The 20,743-nt window shown below is 37.1% G+C and overlaps 1 protein-coding gene across 1 annotated transcript in view; it reads left to right on the top strand.

Moving 5' to 3' along the window:
* The window catches only part of LOC140146805 (CMP-N-acetylneuraminate-beta-1,4-galactoside alpha-2,3-sialyltransferase-like), a 168,131-nt gene that overhangs the window by 1,607 nt on the left and 145,781 nt on the right, over positions 1–20,743 (top strand). Inside the window, exons 2-4 of the mRNA XM_072168685.1 lie at positions 13,885–14,670; positions 15,442–15,463; positions 15,712–15,771. Coding sequence (XP_072024786.1) covers positions 14,544–14,670; positions 15,442–15,463; positions 15,712–15,771 — 209 coding nt within the window. The 5' untranslated portion in view covers positions 13,885–14,543. The remainder of the gene's footprint in view (positions 1–13,884; positions 14,671–15,441; positions 15,464–15,711; positions 15,772–20,743) is intronic.

The raw sequence follows: 20,743 nt of genomic DNA, 5'->3' as shown, positions 1-20,743 counted from the left end.
AACAAACAATTTTTTTTTTTGGGCCTAACGGAAGCATATCAAAGGCATAAATTAGTTACTATTGGTAATAAGCCTACATTTGAATCTTATTGTATTAAAACATGTTCAATTACAACAGTTGAATTTATTAATATTTTGCATGTGTTCCCGTGACTCATGAATGGCGAGTAGCGTCCAGTTCATTGGAGCATGCGTGATCATTCCTATCCTCACGGTCTTCGTGTGATCGGCTCTTGTCACAACTATCGTGATTGGATGGGGCTTCACGTTTTCCTACCGTCCGACGAAATTTTTTAACCAATCAGAAAAACTTTTACATAATAATTTTTGTGAATAAATTACGAAGAGAACATTAAAAACCCCGCCATCATCGGCCAATCCGTTCAGGAGTACTGGTTTCAGGAATATCACCCAGCCGGCGAAAGAGATGAAATCTCTGTGTGAGGATGCTGAATATGAGGCATTTTTGATACTAGAAAGGTGGGCTTGTAATTTCCGTCCGCCTTGCGACAATAACTCTACATTTATGACTTTTACAGCTTAATTAGGAAATACTATAACCTATTAAATGCTGAACGTGTTGGTATCTTTTTTGGATTTTTTTTAGAAATTAAAATATGACCATCGCCCGTTTTCCGGCTGAAATCGACATAGTGATTTGCTGTAGTACGAACCAGTGGACAATTCTTGAGAGCAAAAGAGACTACGTTTCCATATGTACCTGAATGCACCCTTGTTCCCAGAATATTTTGAAAAATAGGGAGTGGGCTTATAGCTGAAGGTGGGCTTATACCCGGGTGGTTACGGTAATACTATGTGTGCACAGCCACAGACACAGTGAACAACACACCAACATGAAATCCAATGTTAATGTTGGTTTAGACATATTCTGTCGGTCCAACATCCATGACATCCAAGTTGTCATCTCAAATGTCTGCAAAAGTTATTCCTCATAACGATAGTCCGAAAGATTTAGCTGATTCTTTTGCAACATTCTTCGACGAGAAAATAACGATGCTTCGTGATGGTCTGAAAACCAACATCACACCACTCGCATCTGATCTGTATCGACTTCTGAAACATGTATCAATACTTTCAGCGAATTTTGTGAAGTTTCTTAAGAGGAAGTTCTTAAAGGCGTCTGTGACATCATGTGCACTTGATTGGATGACTTACTTCCTGTGATAACAAAGATTGTTAACATCTCATTGTCATCTGGTATGTTTCCATCACATCTTAAACATGCTCGCATCATTCCACTCCTAAAGAAACCATCCTTGGATGCTGATGTCTTGTCTAATTATACCAATATATATACTGTTCATTGTAAAATCAAACATCCAAACATCATCCTGCTCGTCTCTCCTGCTCCACAACCTCCTGCTCCGCTGCCCCTGCCTAATTCCACTTAACGAGCTTTACTAATTAGTCAAAGTGAATTGTTTTAGTTGTTTTCCTCTGATTCTTTTAGCCTGCTAAATTGCTTACAAAATAAGACCAAAACCAGGTCTCTGTGATGTAGGACTATACTGTTCATTGTAAAAACAAACATCCAAACATCACCCTGCTCGTCTCTCCTGCTCCGCCACCTCCTGCTCCGCCACCTCAACCACCCCTGCCTAATTCCACTTAACGGGCTTTTAAATACTAATTAGTCAAAGTGAATTGTTTTAGTTTTTTCTTCTGATTCTTTTCGCCTGCTAAATTGCTTAAAAAATAAGACCAAAAATATCAACATCTTAAGTGCGAAATTTTTTCTTGCATGTCACAAAACCACCATATTTGGGGTCCCAACATAAAAAACATGACGTCCGCATACAGACCGTGCCATAGTACTGAGTCTGCACTTTTAAAGGTACAAAATGATATTTTGACATCGCTGGACCAACGGAAAGAAGCTTTACTGATTTTACTCGACTTCAGCGCGGATTTTGATTTGATTGATCATAGTCAACTGCTCGATCGTCTCTCTGTTCGTTATGGAATCCAAGGAAATGCACTCCAGTGGTTTTCGTCGTATCTTAGAAGTAGAACACACAGTCAGTCGCGATAAAGGATGTGCTTTCTGATCCTGTCGCATTTATATTATTCAGCGCACCCCTGCAAGATATCATCACTGCACATGGTATTTCCACAGTAATTTACGCTGATGACACCCAGCTGTATGTTACATTCTCGCCCAAAGATCGCGAAAGTGCTGTGCGGAAGATCGAAAATTGTATTGCCGATATTAGATCATGGTGTAGAGGCAATGCGCTGGTGCTAAATGACAGCAAAACAGAGTTGTTATACTTCTCTTCGAGGTTTGTCAACACTACTTGGGTACCTTCTGTACGGATTGGAGATTCTGTCGTCTATCCCTTCAACAAAGCTCGCAATCTTGGTGTCACTTTTGATTCATCGCTGATTATGAGCCAGCACGTCGACAACCTGTGTAAATCAGCTCTTCATGGCATAAGAAAGATCGGTAAAATCCGCCATTATCTTGATCAGGATTCAACAGTCAAGCTAATCCACACGTTTGTTACATCTAGGCTAGATTGCTGCAACTCACTGCTCTTCGGATTACCAGAAAGGGAAATCGCGAAAATTCAGCGAGTGCAGAATACGGCCGCGCGTCTTGTTGTTTGATCACTTCGTCTTGTGCATATCACACCTGTGCTTGAAAAGTTGCACTGGCTACCAATTCAACAGCGGATAGGGTTCAAGATATTGCTTCTCTGCTACAAAGCCCTTCACTGATTAGCCGCTGAGTTTATTACTGACCTTGTCCACCAATACGTACCAGAACGCTAAGATCTGCTTCAGAATGTCGTTTGGTAACAACAAATCCATCTACAAAATCGTATGGTGCTAGGTCCTTCTCATTCGCTGCTGCTAATTTATGGAACCAGATTCCAAAAGCAATCCGTCAATCATCATCTGTCGACGTTTTCAAGTCCAAGCTCAAGGCGCATTACCATGTATTTTCATCAGGATCAGTAATGCTGTATTTTTTGTATCCATTCGCTTTGTGCAATCATTTTTAAAACCCAGCCCACTTTACCATCTTTGGGAGCAAGATGCCGTTATCTTGCTGAAGAGTGCACATGCTAGTAACCTCTCCTCTCCTGGGTTATTTCTCGCCTTATGTGCCGGTCACATCCGCTTAAACCTCATGCTTTATATTATTGTTTACTTGTTATTATAATGTGCAATTAACACCCAGCCCAACTTACCATTCAATGGGAGCAAGATGCTGTAACCTTTCCTCTCCAGGGTTATTTCTCGCCTCATGTGCCGGTCACATTTCGCTTAACTTTCATACTTTGTATCATTGTTTATTTGTTACTTTATAATGTGCAATTAATAACACCCAGCCCAATCTTACCATTCAACAGGAGCAAGATGCTGTTGATCTTCGCTGAGAGTTCAAGTGCTGGTAACCTCTCCTCTCCTGGGTTATCACATTTTTTCCATGTGCCGGTCACATCACCAAATGTGTTTTGTATGATAGATCTTATTTTGTATTTTACTTTGTACATTTTATAATACTTGCTACTTGTATTGATTTTAAAAAACAATTTTCCTATACTTAATTGCTTTCTATATTATCATGTTAAATAGTAATATTATTATTGTAATTTGTGTATATTATCATGTTGTATCATGTGTAAGTTTAAGTTTATATTTGGTAGTTTTTAAGGTTTTGCATTGTTTCCCTGTAAAGCGCCTTGAGGCTTTTCTGCATAGGGCGCTATATTAAATCTTTGTTTATTATTATTATTATTATTATCCCTTAAGTGGGCTGTTAGGCAAGAAAATGACTAAAATGAACATATGTGTACATCCATATCAAAACGATGCACAAGTTTGTCGGCTGCTACATGTGTCTCATTTCACATAATAGCTAGGAATAAATACCAGACTCATCTCCGAAGTTGAGGTCACTTCAAATCATCCCAAGTCACACAGTTTAGCAATAGAGAGAACATTTCTTAATCAATTTGACTTGGGGATAATTTGAAGTGACCTACACTTGATCATGTTGATTTAAGTCTGGTATTTATTCCTGGCTATTATGTGAAATGAGACACATGTAGCAGCTGACAAGTGCATCGTTTTGATATGGATGTACACATATGTGTAATTTGAGTTTTGCTACTTATTTAATTCAGCAGAGTTTTAGCTTTAAAATATTTTTTACCCCATTAAAATCGGATGTAGCATTGCCAAGTTTTGGCTATTTAAAGTGAACAAGGTGTCGATAAATATGGTAACATTCGTTCGTTTCCTATTATCCGTGCATTTGAATTTTAAAGTATTTTATTGTTTTTCAAGGTGCGATATGTAAAAAGAATTACTAACAAAAATATTTACCTGGCAATTACAATCATAATTTAACATTTATTTACTTTATTAATATATACTTTATTATTATTTTTGCTTCAACAAATTTATATTCTACAATGTAGTATACATGTATTTATATACTATATTTCATAATTCCTCACCTGGCTATTATTAGTCATTTTTAAAATGCGTTTATTTCAAAATGGTAATTTTATCAGTAATTCCAAGTTTTTTTCAGCCATTATAAGTCCAAATGACTTGAAACTTGGCAGAAAGGTATATTTGAAGTAGATTTAGAGAAGTACCGAGCCTTTTTTAACAAAACCCCTTCAAATTTGAATCTTAAAACGTCTCAAAACAAAAAAAACAGTGCAAATTTTGTGAAAAAGGGCTCTGTACTTCTCTTTATTATGCTTCAAACAGTTAAATATCAAGGTGGTTTCAGACTCATTGTTTTAATTTTTCTGAAAAACTTGAATAACTAAGTGTATAAAAATCCAATATGGCCACCGTTACCATGGCAACGGTGGATGCGGCGACAAAAAAAATAATATTTTTGAGTTGAGATATAGGTATACACTAGTGATGATTGTTTATCCAAAAAGTCCAAAATAGCCAAAAATGCCTTCTTGGCTAACAGCCATCTTTTAAAGCTGGGATCACTGAATGGGTCTTTAACTGGGTGTTTGTATGTTAGGAGGCTGATTGACCTTAGGTAAATCCCATAAGTCCTTGCGGACACTATTTAGACCTGAAAATGTTGTCATTTGACATCACACCGACTTGCAAAAATATGTGCAGTACGATGTTCACTAAACGATGTGTGCATCAGCATGATCATGATGATGTCAGATGACGACATCTCGGGTCTATCTACATGTATAACTGCAAGTAATTATGGGATTTACTGAAGTGAAAAGTTCAGCAAAATTCCATAAAACTGCAAGATTTTGCAGTACCGTACAAAAAATATAAATTTGTAATATTATTTTGTATTGATTTTTGCAAAATAAAGATTTTAAGTGAAGAAATCAAGATTAAAATGCTGTGGGGCCTTGACAAAAGTGTTTAATTACTGTATAAAAAGTCACTTCACAGCAGTTTGATTGACAGTTGCTAGGCATTTTCAATGTATACGCAGCTTAACACTTTGTAGCCTAAAATTTATGAATGTTCAATGTTTGCACAACAACATTGTGTGAACTGCTTCAATATTTGAAACAAATACCGTACATCCGTATTTGATACAGTTGCGGGCCGAGGCATTTTCAGTCCACCAAATTTCTCCAAGATGGCAGATATCGAGTGCTATTGTAATTCGGATTTCGGACCCTTTCTAGCAAAAATGCAGCATCAATATAACTACCCATTAGTTGAGAGCCCTAGACTTTAACCACAGTTTTTCCACTTCCTACCTACATGTAGGACTTGCTGGGACAAGTCCAGATCTACACAATTTTTTTGTTTTCAGCCCGTTTTAGGGTCATTTTGGTCATTTTCACACTGTTTTTCAGGCTTATTCAGGCATTTTGTCAAAAGTGGACTTTCATCCCTGACTGTGGGTTGAATGAATTGGTGATACAAGGACTTGACTATAGACGAATCTAAATTCACGCATTCCTACACCTGACTAACAGCCTTTAGTTGGGTAGCCGTCGGCTACAATGCACTCAAAATGTGAAATTATTCGCCTTGGCGGAAATTTTAAACTGCATTCCATCACCCGTTTTACACCTTTCGCGAAAACACACGTAGACAAAAGAATAACACAATACAGTTCCCTTCGACAAAACACACAGCATGGTCTATTCGTTGTTGAAGTGACATGTATTAATAATCGGATTTAACTATACGCGGTATCTATGCATTGACGTACTTGCGAACAAAAGGACTATATGTATGAATAGATGCGACGGGATTACCTGCGGAATTATCTCCATTATATATATATTATTAGCTATTATTCTATTACCCCTCCTCGTCCTTGCATCTTCTCTAGGTGTTAGGCGGCTTTTATTTGCACAATTGGACGCTCAAAACATCAGGTTGGTGCTAGCGGCTACCCAAAGATGTCCGACCAAATCCTGACCATGACTTGGCTACTTGGATTCGTCTATATGTATGCTCCCACTCTGCTAAATTTGATTAGTAATAGTAAACACTCAGCTAAGTGATCAGTCGTGCATGTCATTTCGATTGATGCCTTACAAAGAATAGGCCTTGGTATATATACATGTAGCTAGTTTGAGTTGATATATTAATCAGTTACATGTAGATGTAGGCAGTTCTCAACTTGGTTTTAAGCAAAACTAGCTTTTTGAAAAGATTTAATTTTTGCCACTAAAAACATCTGAACCGCAGAAACAAAAAAGTTATTTTGATGAAAATTAGAGTTGGGCGAGTATCACTTTTTCCTAGTCGACTAGTCGGCAGCAAATAGTCGCGACTACGACTATAGTCGCGACTATCTGTGGTTAAAATTGGACTGAAAAATCGGGTGAAAGATTGGTGGCAATTTAGTATTTACTAGCGGGATACCCGCGCTTCGCGCGGGTCCCCGCTAGATGTGAGCGTTCACCATAACAGGAATAATTACAGAACAGGTAGAATCATTGAAAAGGTACCTTTTATTTTTCTAAACCTGTCTCTTCTTACACTTTCTTTTTAAACAACAAACATCTTTTTCCCGTATTTATTCGTCCTCTCATAAGCGTGTCTGCGGACGTGTTCACCCGTTATCATAATCCCGTGACCCGTCCATGTACCTTTTTGTCCTTTATTTTCCTACTTTCCGTATTATCATGTCCACTGGTCTCTGGCTCGCAGTCGCGTGGCTCTGCGCCGTTCTGCGCCCATTAGGCGTAGTCGCATTACGCCGAGGCGCCGACGCACTGCCGGCCAGCTGCAGTGACGCGTAGTCTGGCAAAGGATTTTCATAACAAAAACCCGTTTTTACCCATATTTTCACTGTTTTTGCAGCCAATTCTTGACCGTTTTCAACCAAATAAAGTTTAAACACGTTCCCGTATATTCATCGATCACCCGTATGAATTTGGCGACATTTGGATCGAAACTGACGGAGCCTTTATAGTGACTAGCGGGTACCCGCGCTTCGCGCGGGCCCCCGCTAGATGAGTAAATGGGAGCGGTTAGTAAACGGGAGCGGGTAGTATAAACGATGGAAATTTTAATCATGTCAATTGGTATCGCTTTTAACAGCTCAATTATTACGCGGTTAGTGATGTGGTAGGCCTACCATTTGTTGCCTCTACTTTGCAAACGACTTCCTTAGCGTTCTTTCTTTCTTACTTTCCCGTTCTTTCTTTCTTGCTTTCCCGTTCTTTCTTTCTTGCTTTCCCGTTCTTTCTCGCTTGCTTTGTTTGTTTGTTTACCCAGGTTGGTCCGTGAGGAACACATGCTAATCCACGGAAAACCATGGACCGTTCCAAGCTCATACAAATGCACAAGCCTGAATAGCCAGTGTAGGCTAATATATGCATGCTGGCCTAGATAGCTTTGATAAACAAAGCAAGAAATGGAAGAAAATAGCTAGGAAAAAGAGAAAAGAGAGAAGCCACTCCCAAACACAATTGTACAATTTTACTCTTAGCCCTTACTTCGTGAGAAAGGAAACTGGAATTCCAATCTCAGGCCCCGACTTTCCCTCCCTTTCTCTCTTGCTTTCCCTCCCTTTCTTTCTTGCTTTCCCTCCCTTTCTTTCTTGCTTTCCCTCCCTTTCTTTCTTGCTTTCCCTCCCTTTCTTTCTTGCTTTCCCTCCCTTTCTTTCTTGCTTTCCCTCCTTTCTTTCTTTCTTTCTTTCTTTCTTTCTTTCTTTCTTTCTTTCTTTCCCTTTCTTTCTATCTTTCTTTCTTTCCCTCTTTCTTTCTTTCTTTCTTTCTTTCCCTCTTTCCTTCCCCTTTTTACTTATTTTTTCTTTGTCTTTCCCTTTTTTCTTTCAGTTTCTCTCTTTTCTGCGTTCCATTTCTCTTTCTGTTTCTTGCTTGTTCACTTTCTTTCTCTCTCTCTCTTCTTTCTTTCTTTCTTTCTTTCTTTCTTTCTGTCTGTCTATTTTTTCTTTGTTTTCGTTTCTCTCTCCCTTTCTCTTTCTTGCTTTCCCGTTGTTTCATTTCTTTCTTTCGTTCTTTCCCTCTTTCTTTCCCTCTTTCCTTCCCTCTTTCCTGCCTTTTTTCCTTCCTTCCTTCTTTCTTTACATAGGCATAAATCCCCGGGCATAAATCCCGGGATGAGTAATAAATTCCTCAATATTTCGATAAGGGGCATGGTCTACTGAATCACCTCCATGTTGACGCATGTATGTGGGTTTCTTTCTTTCTATATGTGTTTCTGTTTCATCAAGTAGGCCTATAGCAACATTGGGTTTCAAGAAGGTTGAGTTACATAGGCGTAAATTCGGTGGTGGGGTGGGGATACCCCCAATGTTTTGATAAGGTCAATGGTCCGTACAATCACCCCAAGTTCACACATGTATAATAGATGTGGGTTTCTGACAAAATTAACCTCATTTTTGGCCAAACAAAAAAGTGCCAATTTTTGCGGCCTTCGTGCGAATTTGTTCCACTTTTGCACAATATAATTCACCAGTAGGCCTAATTAGCTTGCCATAAATTATTCTGTCGCCAAGATGCTGGCTTCACTGTAGGCCTATTGCAAGAAATTGATTTAATGCGGACCCATCCCCATGCCATGTCAAGAGAAATCTACGCCATTGTTAATGTTGCCAAAAGATGCGGATTCACTATTAATATGCCTACTTCAAGAAATGTTTTCATCCCTCCCCTAATGTCAAAAAGAAATCTACGCCACGGATATTTAGCGGTTGTCCATGCTATAATCTGCTAATAATGCCCCACACTCCCCATCGAAATTCATCACAACATGACAAACGGATAAACTCAAATTACTTTCCAATAATTATATGCCTAGGCCTACCTTGAATTTAAAATCTTCGGAAAGTCATCACAAAAGAAGTTTCCGAAAGTCATAATTTGCATAAACCAAATGGTCTATGCATAAGCGAATGCAGTTGATTTATTATTATAGCCGTTCGGTTACCATGCCGCATAATGCCCACTCTCCGTCGATGTCGAAAGTCACCACGAACGGATAAACTACTTTCAAAATTATTAGATCACTTGGACCATTTAGTTTCAAAACACGTAACTTAAAACCACCTTTGTCTCAGCCATTAATTTGTTAGTTCCGTCTAAGAGATGTGATATTTTCCGTCTTAGATGAAACTGGAAGTTTTGTTACCATTAAGCGTCGGGAAGTTGCCACGACCTGTGCGTAATCCGCGATAGCAACGCAGTAACGGACCGTAAATAAGCGGGCCACCATTGGTTGATCTACCGAATAAATCCAAATAATTATTTGTATTTATTAATTTAATTATCTATCTATGCATTTACCATTCATCTGGAAATGCTAGAACTTATTTATTTATCTATTTATTAATTTATAATTTATCTATAATCTCCGAGATGATACCGATGAATCGATCAGTTCCTCTTCAAAGTATCGATTATCGGCAAGTTCCTCTTTAATAGTATAGATAATGCATGATTACAGGACCCGTGATTGCCGGCATCGCATCACAGTTTGCTACACAAACCAGCACTGTTGCAATACAAATTGCTACACTGTATCGCATACGTTTATGATGCAAATATTTGACTGTAAAATGCTGTAATATAGGCCTAACTTTTCTGTTCAATTAAATTCACTTGCCACTTTCCAGCAACAGCACAAGAAACTTCATATAATTTCTCAAACCTTCAATTAATATTCCAATAGCGATCTTCGTTCGTTTCCATGTTTTGCTGTGCATGAAAATATGTAAACATGCCGGTACGGCAGTGCATATTTTCCATGGTATGCTCATGCACGTGTTGCACGGAGGATGTACGATTAACTTTCACCTCCGACCTACGTCACCTGACCTCATATAGACTACTGCATTTGTCGCTACAGGGGTGGCATTGCAACATTACGACTGTTTGTCAGCTAATTTTTTTATTTTCCTGTTGCTTTCTAAATATTCTGTTAGTGTTACCACAATAAGCATAGCTTTTTGAAATTACGTGAAAAGTACTTCTAATCTAATAATATTTTCCTAAATTTTCCCTTTTGGAAAACACTTCTCGTAAGTTCTCGCTGTTTCTTTCCAAAGTTGAAATAATCTCATACCTTCAGTAGTTGGTACAAACACCCAACCTGGGTCTGTACATGCACGCTATGACGCTGCTACACCTGTTATCGCTGCATAAATTATAATCATAATGAGATGTTCGACAGTTCTAAGTAATTTGAGTTTTTTAACGGCTTTTATCTTGTGGGAAAGTAGTTCGACAACAAGTCAATAACACCAATTTAATGATGATTTATGGACATTATGATTACTTGTTGGTTAGTGTTACTATTGGTAAGACAATGACTAACATTTTTTCACATTTTTCGCAGTTTATATGTTAGTATTTGGTTGGTTTTGGTGCGAATAACTGGCACTTTTAAAGTAATTTTTTAACACAAAAATATACTTGCATTAGTTGACTTTTGGTTTTCAATAGTCGTAGTCGCGACTATCAGTAATAGTCGCGACTAACGACTATTGGCGACTTAGTCGCCCAACTCTAATGAAAATGCACCGTTGGATTAACAATCAGTAAACCATTCGAATCATGGCTGTGGAGCATTCCGTGGCCGTACCTGTAAATTATAGCAATTATTTGCTGGTTAGGCGTGGTATCAAATCTTTTGGAAGTTGTGTATAACATGTCAACAAACATCTTCAATTTTGTTGGTGCGGGCTTCCATGACTTCTCCTGTTTCCTAAAAAAAATTGATGAAAGTTGGAAAATAAAGATATTAAAATACTTTTATTTTTCAACATAAAAATATAAAATTCAGGGACTCGTATGCTGCCCATCTGAATATGTTGCTTACTGCTACCTGATTTCTGTCACGTATACTAGCAATAAGCATTTCTATCCCATTCATCAATGGGATACTTAATTATGCATCCTGACAAGCACTCTGTAATCCCAAAGACCCGGATCTGTATCATTGCAAAAATTGAACAAACAACAGTAATTTATAATATTAACCCTATAACACTGGATACTGTTTTTTTTTTTTTTGTAGTTAAAGTAGAAATAAAAAAGGAGAGAAAACAAACAAAGAAGTTGTTTGCTCTGGGTAGGATTCGAATCCTGAGACCCCTCGCATGCCAAGCACTAGGTCTCGGACACTTAGCTATGGGTCTTACACTGGCCGGGCCAGCGAATTCGAGGCCATATATCACTTAGGGCGATTGCGTCATCACATCCTGTGGGATGCACGCAAGCACAGTGATGTTGCTTGTAGTGTTTTGTAGTACTCGGGCTTGTTAGGGTTTAATGACAAAGTAATAGTAGTGATATAAACATCTCAAAAAAAGTAACTAACCCCCCTTAAATAATGGCCATTATTCAAAAAGTGGCTATTGTTTTACAAATCTGTAAAATGCGTTGGAAGCAGAATTAATTTCTGCATATTTTGACACCTCATTTGATACGATAGCCCAGAAAACAATAAAGCACCGGTCAATTTAATGTAGTGAGGTCCAGATTTGAAAGTTGCACTTACGTACAAATTTTTACAATACAAAAACACTCAGATATCATTTAACAGATTTACTCCCATTACACTGAATACAAAATCAATACAATTTACTGCAACTTTCAAATCTTAGATTACATTGATTTAAATGTGTACGCTGTGACGTCAATATTTAGTCAATTGCTGCAAATGAGGTGTTAAAATGTGCAGAAATAAATTCTGCTTCCAATGCATTTTACAGATTTGTAATACAATCATCCGTTTTTGAATAATGGTCATTATGTAAGGGGGGTTAGTTACTTTTTTTGAGATGTTTACCTTGTATCAGTCACACAAACCATTATCAGTGCAGTCCGGTGAAAGGGTACCCTGATTTACTGATCTAGGTCTTCATTTGTTATACATTTTTGCTTGGCCTTTCTCCCCCTTCCCTTTCATGGTGTAAATTTATGTACCATCTAAGGGTACTAGAAATGGCTTGTGATTGAAGTACAGTGTCTGGTAGTACACATTCAATAGCCATGTTCAGATACCTGGTTTTACACTTGACAAAGGTCGGAATAGGGTTTGGAGGAAGCATGGGTTACAGTCACAAAACACAAACCATTACCAGTGCAGTCCTTGGGAAGGGTACCCCGATTTGCTGATAGCACTTAATTTGTAATTCATTCTTACTTGATGTTTCATTCTCCCTATTCCCTTTCATGGTGTAAATTTATGTACCATAAATTGTATTTCAAGGGTACTAGAAATGGCTCATAATTGAAGTATGGTACTACACATTCAATAGCCATGTTCAGATACCTGGTTTCACACTTGACAAAGGTCGGAATAGGGTTTGGAGGAAGCATGGGTTGCGGTTCCAAGTTCCTGTGAAATGTCAGGAGTAGTGCTAGTTGGGTGATATATTAATTATGCTGTAGAAAATATACAAAAATGAACTGGGAAGCCTAAATCTAATTGTGACCACTGACCAGCTCTAACAAAACCCGGAACAAGTCACCAGCCATATTTTAGAGTTATAGGCATTTGACATTCCCATAAAAAAAAAATCAAATTTTGGAATTCTTCATTTCATGGTATTTGACTGTGGGACTAAGCGGACTTTCAAATCCTTGAAAGTACTTATTGAAAAAAGGAATCAATAACAGTTGAACTATAAAACCCTATTCAATCCTGTGTAAGGTAGGAAACTAATCAGCCCACTCAGTCAGAATAGCAATTTGGCAAAAATATCAAGGTATATTTTACAAAATTATCTATATCTTGAAAAGTATTGATGCTATTTATATAATTTTGGTATCATTTTAAAGCTCATTGTCTAGTGCTTATATTGGTATTCAAATCATGAAATGTCCAAAATGCAACTTGTTCCTGGTTTTGTCAGAGTGGGTCACATTTTCTCCCCTGTATGTAAAACACACAAAATCATAAAAGTATGCCAACGAAGCCTATTAAGGGGGTACTACACCCCTGCCCAATTTTGTACTTATTTTTGCATTTTTCTCAAAATGTATAGCGCATTGGTGACAAGTAATATATGTGTATATTATAGGGGCAAGGACTACAACTACTGCGCTGGAAAGTTTATTTCAGCACAGACAACAGTTGTGGAGTTACAGTCAAAAATGAGGGAAAACCAATATTTGATCGATAAATCAATAACTACTTGCCTTGAGTTGCTGAATTTTCAGTACAGTATTTGTAGTCCTTGCCCCAATAATGTTCATATCTTACTTGTCACTAATGCACTATATAATTTTTGAGAAAAATGCAAAAATAGGCACAAAATTGGCCAGGGGTGTAGTAGATTTTCCTCTGCAGAGAGGTCCCTCTGCTATTGAGGGGTTTTTTTCGTAGAGAGTTATGATGCAGTTAAAATCAATTACCATTATTCTATTTACTTATTTTTTCCTTTTACTTTTTTTATTGCAGAATATATTAGTACAACCACACCATTGACAAACCCAACTCTGCCCTTAAAGGAAAAGGGATTCTTATTATATTATTACCTTGGCAATATATCATGGAGTTACCTAGCAACCATATCAAAGAGGGAGCCCTCTGTTGGAAGGTGACAGTAATGCCCTAATGACTGTCAGTCACACCGGCAAGCTAATGGAATAAGGCTTCAGCTGTAGCGAGCAGGACCAAGACTAAATCCAGTTGCCCGTGACATGCATATAAACAATTCTATCTGGATTGTAACTCATCAAGGAAATTGCACTGGGATTTAATGTGTATTGGAAAGCAGACGGATGACATTCATCGCCATGATAAGATAGCGCAGGCTGCCGTGCCATGCTTGCCTGCCTGTCTGCACCAGTTTGTCACTAGTGTATGTAGTGTATCAAGTAAGCAAGTGATCAATTAGTGAATCAAGCAGGTGAATCAAGTGAACGAATCATGCGACTCTTCGTGCAACTCAAGCAGGTTGGCATCAGTACCGTTTGAGTAAAGTTGCCTCTGTATATCAAGCAAGCCGCTAGCAAATGCATCGAGCTAGCATACGGACTAACATAAGTTTGCGCATACAGGCGTAAATCTGTCACATCTTGGCTTGCGTGCCAACAAACTTGGAACTAAAACTCACAATGGCAAGCAAAGTAAGAACGCTTTTGTATTTATTACTAGCCTGCGCAGTGGTGTTATTGCTGGATCTGGTTTACTTAGCATCAAATAGCTCGGGACGTCAGAGAAATGGATACTCAGTCAGAAGAGGTAAGCACATTATTTCGATCTTTAGGATCGGCCAACAAAGCTTATTTGATCCCTACATGTAGTATTTATCATGTATCAAGTAATTTTAAGAATTTTAAGGCTATGACCGGGGTTGGAGGTTGGGAGAGGGTGGAGGGGAGCAAGTGGGAGCCTGGCTAATATAAGTTGACAACAAGAATTGCAATCTCATACGTCTGCTGTCCCTAATTTTAAAAGAAGATGCATGTTTGAAGATGTGCTTTTGACCTCATTACCTTTTTTGTATTCATGTAGCCTCTTTTACAATTGAAGTGGGTAAATAATTGGGTTTATCCATTTATAATCGACACCGCTGCCGAGGAGATTTTGAAGACTTTGGATTTTGAACCAAAAGTTTCTTGATGATGCAAAATTGTGCTAAGAACTGGATTTGATAAATTCCAACAGTTTTCACCTGTTTTCGGTATAATTCTGGCAAATATCTTCCACAGGGGGAGTAATTGGTCAGAGTTAATCATTTTGAAACCCATACTACCCCTGTATTATGGCTATACCTAAGATATCTTCCGCATCAGGAGTGAGTATTTCATATAGAAGTTTCCCAATTGTCTATTCTCTTCTAAACTTAAGCTCCCTCTGTGGAAGACTTTAGTTAAATCTTCCACAGGGATAGTGTGGATTTTAAATGGAAGAGCCCATTTGGAGGGACATGTTGGAATTTCAGGTCGTGGTAAAAATCCATAGATTTGGTTGAAATTCAACCTAATTTTGTGTGTTTTTCCTTGTATACAGGATCTAAAGATCATGGGTCAAGGTGGGCATCTGAATCTTCCACAGAGGGAGGGTGAATTTCAAATGGAACTGTCTAATGTGTTCATTCTATTTGAACGTCATACTCCCCCTGTGGAAGATATTCCCAAAATCTTCCACAGGGGTACAACAATGTAGTGTGGATTTTAAATGGAATAGCCCATTTAGAGAGACATGTTGAATTTTTTGGTCGTAAAAATCCATTTTGTGTGTTCTTTCCTTGTATACAGGATCTAAAGATCACGGGTCAAGGTGGGCATCTGATAATAATGGTGCTCTTCCTGCAGGGACTATAGCTGTTCCCATCAACAGGTAAGAGTTATGATGAAGTAAGATGGGATTACCCTGTAATGTATGAATACATTTGGAAGCTGCCTTATGAAGTTTAATAACTACACTACAAAATTCCTATTGGGCCGCCTGCACAGGTACACTTTTGCTAAGGTACCGGACTGGTACACACAGAGTACCTACATCCAATGTATTACCAGTGCTGCTACTGCATAGGACCCACCAGCTAGCCCTACTAGTATACATGTAGGGCCTTTTGACTGTAGTGATCCAAAACCATGCTATATCATAAAACCTGGCTATATCCAGATAACTGCTAAACCCAGTGACTGCTATTCCCCAGGGTGGAGCGGTTAGCAGGTTTTAGCAGTTCTAGTATAGTGTGTTTAAAAGGCCTCCAGCAGTGGTACTGCACTGGTGCTACACTGGTACTCCAATGGTATGACACAGTACTTGGCAATGGTGTACCTGTGCAGGCAGCCCCAATAGGAATCTGGTAAGCTATAGTGTAGCTCGATCTTGGTGTAGCTTATTCGTCCAATTAAATCTAATACTGGAACTAAAATTTTGCAACTCACTTTGCTACGTTGCGTCACACCATCATCAATCAGATGCTCAATGAAGTCTGATGTTTTCGGATGCAACGTAGCTAAGCGAGTTACAGAATGTTACTTCCAGTATTAGATCTAATTTACGAATTAATATAACTATAGCTGTAATCCAGGAGTGCCACACAGTATTGACAATGTCAATGCTACACATGTACATATATTGACATCAAATATGCTGATGAAGAAAATTCAAACTTTCCCCCCTCTGTATAGGCCATTGATACAGAATGGATCCAGTTCAGAGCTCAACTTGCCATGTCTTTAGAATCAACTTGCCCAGATTCCTTTGAGATTGGACAAGTTGATGTGTTTTACAACTTGTCTACTGTCAGTATTTCAGCTAGCCGGATTAGTGTTCATAATGTTTTGAATGTGTATTGCAGCCAGCATTAGAAATTTAAGCACCAGCCACCGGCCATTGGCCTGTAACTTTTTGACCAGGCCGGTAACTTTCCTGACTAGCAGTCTAGTTGCTGTCATTTACACAAACAAGTAAATAGTTGAAGTAAGAAACTCTTGTCAATATGTTGTTGGAGAAAGGTAGTGAATTGTATGTATCCATTACACTACATACCGGTACATGTACAATGTAATTCTTCAATGGTTTATACTAGTTTAAAACCTTCAGGCCTGTGAGACCTAGCATGATATTTAAACAATTATTAAACTACAAAAGCCTAGAGCTGCATGTTATTCTAAGTTTTATGTTGGTTTTGAAAAGTTTTTTTTCCCTTGTCAATTATTTTTGTGTGACAAAAAAACTTAGAACATTTTGGGAACAATGAAATGTTCAGCATTTTTAAAAGCTATGACCATGAACAATAGAATAATACACTGTGAGTCAAAATGGGCTCACCTCCAGAGTCATAGTTCATTTACATGTACTCCCATATAATAATCACAGCTCAAATGTTGACCTCAAGTTGCAGGATATGAGTTTTTGTTCCCAACATATTCAAAGGTCATTGAATAAAATGTACTACATTGTAATCTGCAGAGGTTTAGAATAGTGCTCCCTATTGATAGCTAGATATGAGCATGTTTGAGATCCCTCAAGGTACTACCTAAAATGATTTGTTCATGATGAGTCATCCACATGGAGGCAGAAACTCAGAGGTAACTCAGAGGATCATAAAATGTTTAATATTGAGGTTTGGAACAGTGGCCTCTACAATAGCTAAAGATGAGCATGTTTGAGATTCAAGTTCAAGGTAGAGTTATAGCATAATGTTTCAGGATAAGTCGTCCACACAGAGTTAGATATCAATCAATCAATCAATCAATCAATCAATCTTTATTTCATTCAAAATACAACAATACAATAACAGCAAAACAACACATTTGAATGAGGAGATGCTCAGAAGGCCAAAAAGGCCTGAACAAGCACCCCCTTAACCTTTGCCTAAGTTTCTTAATTTGTCTAATAAAATACAATTACATACATACAAACACCCCCCACCCCCACCCTCTTCCATACATTCATGTAGAACGAAAAAAGCAAAAAAAAAATGATGAATAAAGAACATGCAGAATATAAGTTTAAGACAAATTAGGATTTCATAACATATGCTCACGTATATCGAAAAAGAAAGCTGACATTTTGTGAATATAGTATAAATGCTAAGAGATCAGTTAATTTTAATCGATTTTTTGTTTTAAAAGGAGAAAAATAAAAATAAGTAAATCAAAACTAAGAGGTATTAAGTGTACATTTCCATAAGGTTTGTTTTAATTTGGGATCTAAAGAGTTTTACTGATGTAGCCGTTTTGGCGCATCTGTCGATCGAATGCCATTTTCTTGGTCCGGCGGTTCTTATTGTTTTGTTAGCAAACTCTGTTTTTGTAAGACAGATCTTGTAATCTTCAGCGTTTCTTGTGTGATACCTGAGGTGATTCCTCTGCTCAACGAAATAACTATTGAAGGCCTTTGGTAACAGATTGGTATTATACTTGTACATGAAAGTGCTTAGTTCGAGATCATAACTATCATAAACATTAAGCAAATTGTAATTCTTGAAAATAGGGGCTGAGTGACTTAAAAAGTGACTATTCGATATCATTCTAAGGGCTTTTTTTTGAATTTTTGAAAATCTTTTCCAAATATTTTTGACAAGTATTTCCCCATGCTAAGATACCGTAGTTTATGTAAGGAAGTATTAAAGTACAATATAGTGAATACATTCTGGGTACGGGAACAAAATGTTTCAGTTGGTTTATTACACCAACACCTCTAGATATACATGTATTCTTTGAGATGTTGGTAATATGAAATTTCAAGTTAGATTCTCATCAATTGTCACTCCAAGAAATTTGGTCTTATTCAACCTTTCCAGGATTACATTATCTAATATAATATTATTAGTAACATTGTACAATCTGGCGTGATGTTTTGTGATTTGTACCAAGCACCATATAATTAGTCTTGCTTGCATTCACTGATAGCTTATTAGCCTTAAACCAATTATTAACTTCCTTTAATTCATTGTTGATAAGATCGTATTTGGACACAATGTCCTTATGTGAATAAGTTATAGTAGTATCATCGGCAAACAAGACAAATTTTAGAATGGTGGAAGTATTTATGATATCATTAACATACAAAATGAACAATAATGGGCCTAGGATGGAGCCTTGAGGTACTCCACATATTATATCTTTATATTCAGATTTACAAGAATTGTAATACACATACTGTTTTCTATTATGTAAGTAATCTTTAAACCATTTTAAAACGTTTCCTCTAAAACCGTAATGTTCCAGTTTATGTAATAAAATACTATGGTCGATAGTGTCAAAGGCTTTTGACAAATCTAAGAAAATCCCAACAGTTGTCTCATTGTTTTCGACAGCATTACTAATTTTGTCAATAAATTCCAAGATAGCCATATAGGTAGAATGTTTAGATCTAAAGCCAAATTGCTTATCATTTAGAATTTCATATTTATCAATGTAATGTATGCATCTGTTGAATACAAGCCTTTCAAGTATTTTTGAAAAGCATGGCAGGACAGAAACTGGGCGATAGTTGGAGAAAACGTCTGGATTTTCTTTCTTATAAATGGGAATTACCTTTGCGATCTTTAACTCATTTGGTACTACACCAGCAGTAATAGACAGGTTGAATATGATAGTTAACGGAATCGATATTTCCTTTGCAATCCTTTTTACCACGTAATTACCAATAGTATCGTGACCAGCACTCTTGTTTTGATTAAATTTATGTATTATTTTTATAACGTCTTCATTAACAATTGGTTTCATGTACATGCTACTGCTTAATGGGCTCTTTAAATAATCATAGTACTTCTTGCCATTTGTTGTAATCTTGGAAGCTAATTTAGGTCCGATGTTAACAAAATATTCATTAAATTCATTTGAAATTTTCTGGGGATCTGACACCGTTTACCTTCATCATTTTTGAATTTAGCTTGCATATTTCTTTTGTTATTCGTCCAATAATACTATTTATTGTTTTCCAAGTTTTTTTGTAGATTGTGTTTAACAGATTCAAATTTCTTTTATAATACTCTCTTTTTGATTTTCGTATTAACGTGTTTAACTTGTTTCTATATGTTTTGAATGACTCAAGCGTTTCATCACATGGCTTTTGTATATACCTCTTATACATCTTATTCTTAGTTTTTATACTTTTGAGAAGACCTCTACTTATCCACGGAAATTTTGGTTCTTTTTTATTATTACTCTTGCATTTTGTCAAAGGCACACATTCATCATATACATTATTGAAAATATGTATAAACTTATTGTAACTATCATTTACATCTTCATTATCCAGTTCAGCATGCCAATTCACATTGGAAAGTTTTTGCTTCAAATTATTTATATTACAAGTATTATGATTCCTCTTATAGAAGTAATTTCTTTCATCAGGCGATGTTTTTCTTACTGCCCGATTTTTTGAGTACTATAGTTAATAGATGATCACTGACATCAGTAACTATTATTTCTGAGTTTACATCGTTGTGATTATTTGTAAGTATATTATCAATAATGGTTGCACTATGTTCAGTTATTCTAGTTGGTTTGTAAATTGTTGGCATGAGCGAATATGAATAAACAAGATTAAGGTACTCATGAGTTTGTTTGTGACAGTCATCCTTTAACAAGTCTATATTAAAATCCCCATTAGATAGCATTCCTTATTTTCTTTAGTTATTTGATCAAAATAGGACCAATATCTTTGATGAAATGCTCAATTTTCGTATGTGCACGATAAATGGCACCTACTAACATATTTCGTGTATTTTCTCTTTCTATTTCTACAAAACAAGATTCAAAATTAGAGTTTGAAATACAAAGATCAGATCTCAGTTTATATTTGATTGAAGTGGAAATATATAAACAAACACCGCCTTTTCTCT

This window comes from Amphiura filiformis, chromosome 2 (assembly GCF_039555335.1).
Source record: "Amphiura filiformis chromosome 2, Afil_fr2py, whole genome shotgun sequence".
Lineage (NCBI taxonomy): Eukaryota > Metazoa > Echinodermata > Ophiuroidea > Amphilepidida > Amphiuridae > Amphiura > Amphiura filiformis.
Note: the sequence above shows the minus strand (reverse complement) of the source record. Positions and strands in the feature narration are given on the sequence as shown.